At 37.6% G+C, this 4,910-nt stretch overlaps 1 protein-coding gene across 1 annotated transcript in view; it reads left to right on the top strand.

The window, feature by feature from the left end:
- The window catches only part of Gucy2c (guanylate cyclase 2C), a 69,012-nt gene that overhangs the window by 43,706 nt on the left and 20,396 nt on the right, over positions 1 to 4,910 (top strand). The window contains exons 16-17 of the mRNA XM_010638420.2: positions 1,415 to 1,501; positions 2,536 to 2,668. Of these exons, the coding sequence (XP_010636722.1) occupies positions 1,415 to 1,501; positions 2,536 to 2,668 (220 nt within the window). The remainder of the gene's footprint in view (positions 1 to 1,414; positions 1,502 to 2,535; positions 2,669 to 4,910) is intronic.

The raw sequence follows: 4,910 nt of genomic DNA, 5'->3' as shown, positions 1-4,910 counted from the left end.
TTGATAGTTTTTATTTAAAGAGTATATGGTTATCTATCTCAAAAATGCAAAAGTTTCAGGTAAAAAGTTACAAGAGTTTAGTATGATGACTACATACAAAATAAGTAGAAAAATTATATATCAGCAAAATTAGAAAACACAAATTTTAAAAAATATCATTTTTCAACTTTTATTTTTTATTCGTACATGTTTCAGTACATAATGATTATCTTCCTTGTGGGGAGTTGATATATGTGTATAACACCCCTTAATTCTTTTTTCATCTCCTTCCCCTCCTTTCTCCCCCACCCTTCCATTTCTTGGTCCCCTCCCCTTTTACAAAAGATCTATCTCTTTATATAATATTATGTATCTTTTATTCTGCTCTTTATGTATACTTTAGGTTTCTTATATGAAAGAAACCATACAATATTCAAGCTTTAGTGTCTGATTTATTTCATTTAATGTTATGGCCCCTGGTGCCATTTTGACAAATGACTTGACTTTATCCTTCCTCGTGGCAGGCAGTGAAATGCTGTTAACATAAAATACAAAAAGCCGTAAAAGAACACTTAGCCAGGCGTGGCAGTGCATGCCTAAAATCCCAGCTACTTGGGAGACTGAGTCAGGAGGATCTTAAGTTCAAGACAGCCTGAGCAACTTAGCAAGACTTTCTCAAAAAATAAAGGTCTAGTTACAATTTCCCTAAAATATCAAATACATCTTAACAGAGCTTAAAGTCAAATTCTCAGATTGAAATCAATGGCATATGGGAACCAGCTGGTACACGTTGAACATCTCTAATCTGAAAATCCAAAATATTCCAAAATCTAAAACTTTTTGAACACTACATGATACCAGAAAATTCCATAACTGACCTCATGTAACGGGTTGCAGTGAAACTGCAAGTACATTAAACATATTGCATAAAATTTTCCTTCCAGGTATGCGTACATGAAACATAAGTGAATTTCATGTTTAGACTTGGGTCCCAACCCCAAGATATCTTATCATATATATGCAAATATCCCACAAACTGGAAAACACATGAACTATCAAATATTTCTGGTCCTAAGCATTTCAGGTCCTAAATATTTCAGATAAGAGATACTCCCTGTGTACTAGCCCAGAGCTAATTATTAAGCATTCAGGAATTTGCAGTTAGTTTTAAACACCTGGTGCTTGAAATCACCCAGGGTGAAAGCATTACACCATGGGAATCAGAGGGTGCTTAGGTCTGGGCTGTTTTCAGAGAGCCAGTTTATTAACACTCCAATGTGTGACTGTATGTGTTCGTGAAAACTAGGACCATGGAGCTCCCATTTGTCTCTGACCCACAGGCCTCAAGATAAAATCATTTTTTGGTTCATAACAGTTTTTCCACACAATCCTTCCTCACAACAACCCTCCTTGTTCCTCCTTTTCTCCTATTCAGGAAGTCTTAAATGACACAATTTCCTACCCTGATGGCACATTCATGGATTGGGAGTTTAAGATCTCTGTCTTGTATGATATTGCTAAGGTAAGAGAGAGACCTCTGAGCACTAAAAATCAGATCTGGCAAGCAATTCACCCTCACTGTACACATTGGTTTCTTCATCTGAAAAACTATAATAATAGTAGCTCTGTATATGTAAGGATCTTTTTAAATAATGCCAGTGGTATACTAACAAGACCTAGTACAAGTCAATGTTCAGGGTATATTGGTTATAGTATTATATTCTTTGTATTCTGGGTATGAGGCACACACTTTCATAGATTTACTAAAAATCAGAATAATACAAAACTGCAGAGAAGACAAAGCCTCAATTTTATAAGAGAATTTATGAGGCACGGGCAACAATCTTGCACAAGGCATATTGCTCAGACATTGTATGAAAAAGGAAGCAGGCACCAGTGACAAGGGCCTCCTTCAAGAAGGAAGATGAGTCAGTCCTGAGAATGAGCTGTTTTATACAGTCTTGAATTGAATTGGTTAAAAAAAACCCAAAACAGTAGTAACCTATTTGCCACATACTTTTCACTTCTGTGATTCAGGCTGAAGCCTGTTCCCGTTGTGTTATCACTGACCACACTGCCCAAAACACAACTTCCTCTTTCAAAACTGAACTAATAAAATATTCTGTTTCAAAAGAGCATGAAAGTCATTCAATTTTAGGAAACAGTCTAACCCAGGACCTCTTTCAGGAAGACAATGACTTATTATTTATATATTAAAATAAACTGGCAGAAGACAGAGATATGTTCAGGGTCACAGAGCAAGTGCATGGCACACAGAAATTCTTTAGCAAAAAGCCCTGTGCCTCATACACTACTTAACCAGAGCTTTTACATGGTTGCTTTTCTACTACTCTATCTAAATATACTTCACAGGGTATAGGCAAATGTAAGGGATCTAGCAATATTTTTAGAGTAAAATTAATGGCACTAAATTTAAAATCATATAGCGTGACTATCAATATGCTGCAACAATATTCAAATTTCACGTCTTTAAAATAATCAAGCAGCCAAAGTGTTTCCCATCTTTTTGTTTTCCTGACATCTGAAAAATCTCAGGGGATGTCGTATCTGCACTCCAGTAAGATAGAAGTCCACGGTCGTCTGAAATCCACCAACTGTGTTGTAGACAGCAGAATGGTGGTGAAGATCACTGATTTTGGCTGCAATTCCATTTTGCCTCCCAAAAAAGGTCTGTAATGCATAGATTTTCTATTAATTTCCCACTTGTTTTGTTTTTTCTTTATAAATTGTTCTCAAGGCCATATAGCAGGCTCATAAAATGATGATACAGATCAGAAAAATTACTTGAAGCCACAGGAAGCAAGACTGTAGCTCATTGTCCAGCAAGGGGTATTTGGTAGTGCACCTTCTTGAGTTGAAACAAATGTTCCCCACTGAGAGTCAATCACACTACACAAAGAATGGCTACTCTCAGTAACTTAGAAAACAAATGCTGGCAAGACCATAGGGGGAAAAGAATCCTTCTACATTACTGGCGGGGATGTAAACCAGTACAACCACTATGGAGATTCCTTAAAATCTGTAGCTAGAAATTCTATTTCACCCAGATATCCCCCTTGAAGATATCTTCCCCAAAGAGTTACGGTCATCAGACTACAGTGATCCATGCATATCCATGTTTATAGCAGCACAACTCATAATAGCTAGATCCTGGAAGTGGCCTGTAGGCTGTCAACAGATAGATAAATTAAATGTGGTGTATCCTTACAGAAGGATAAGTCTGAGTCATCCGTGGAAAAATGGTTACACCTTGAGGTCATAATGCTCAGTGAAGTAAATCAGATGCATTAAATACCACAAAGTTTGTCTTATATAAGAAACCCAAAGTATAAATAATTTAAGGGGCAAAATAAAGGATAAATGATAGGAAACAGGGAGATAGACTTTGTAGAGATGGCAAGGGGACCTAGGAATGGAGAGGCAGATAGGAGGATGGGGTAGGCAAGGAGGAATAAAAAGGGTCAAGATGCAGTAAGTATATGTACCAGTTCACCAAGGTGAGTGTAATTATTATGTATCACAAACATATACTAATATACTAATTTTATAAAGAAACTAAATGGAAAAAAAACCTCAATGTTGACTAACGACCATTATCCTCAATATTCAACTGTGCATCCTTCGATACCAGTGAGGAACCATGAAGAACTATTGGCTTATGAAGACAAAAGAGGGTGAAAACATACAAGCTAGGGCAGGAGGAGACCTTAGAAATCAGCTTAACTTTCTTCCACTGTAGAATTGAGACTGGAAGAGACTCAGAGTTCTGTCCGTGAAGCTAGAGTGTAAACATCTTCTATTCCAGATGGCATTCACTCATCTGTGGTAGTAAGACACGAAAACTCTCTTCTAGGGAAACTTATTTATCCCTTTTAAGATTCTGGTGAGAGTTAAAAAAGGATAACACTGTATAAAGCAATGTGATTTATAAAGTAAAGGGGCTTTTCAGGTTGAACGTTTATCCTTTCTTTAGTATAACTCATGCTGAAACAGCCTCAGAAATCCATATTGTACTGAAATACTACTAATTCCCAAAACTGCACTCTCTAATTCTACTTGCAATCTTTAGTTTCTTCTAATGAAAGAAAAAATACAATTCCATCCCTACTTCCAATCAAGTAGAAGATGATAACCCAATAAGTTCTTGTTGAAGACCTACTGTGTGCTAAACTGGGCTCACCAAATAATGGAAAAAGCTGTTTCCTCAAATAACTCCCTATGACACAATCAGAGGGACTGCAGGTCAGCTCCTCTCCTCCTGAGCATCGCTCAGTTGTACCATCTATGGAGTCATTTACCCAAGGTTTTAGTATAATTGGATTTAATTACCTTTTCAACAACTACAGGCCTTTAGGGTCCATGGCACATGGATCCCAAATCACAAAGAGCCACAAGACAGAAATTGAGAAAAGCAACATAAGCTTTGTCTTAGTTACTTTTCTCATTGCTGTGACAAAACACTTGACACTCAAAGTTAAAGAGGGAAGGTTTATTTGGCTCACAGTTTATAGGGGTTTCAGTCCTAGCTGGCTGGCTCCAAGGCAGGGTGGTATGTGGCAGAGGGGATCCCAGAGGAGAAAAAGTTTATTGCATGCAGAAGATAGCAACAAGGGACCTTAACGTTGTCTTTCTGTCCCTTTTATCTTCTCCAGACTACTTAGGGAGGGCAGCACTCACACCCTTAATCCTAGTCCCCTGATCCTAGCATTGCACCGTGAATCAATTCCAAAGTCACACACTCTGGATCTAGCCACTTCTGAAAAAGCCCCTAGACAACAGCCACAACACTTAGCTTGTTAGCTCTCACCTCAAAATAAAACATAAAAAGATTTAGGGACGTAGCTTGATGTAAAGGCCCTGGGTTCCATCCCTAGTGCTACAAAAAAAAAAAAAAAAGAAAAGAACAGTAT

Source organism: Fukomys damarensis, unplaced genomic scaffold, assembly GCF_012274545.1.
Source record: "Fukomys damarensis isolate Sample0158 unplaced genomic scaffold, DMR_v1.0_HiC HiC_scaffold_19, whole genome shotgun sequence".
Lineage (NCBI taxonomy): Eukaryota > Metazoa > Chordata > Mammalia > Rodentia > Bathyergidae > Fukomys > Fukomys damarensis.
Note: the sequence above shows the minus strand (reverse complement) of the source record. Positions and strands in the feature narration are given on the sequence as shown.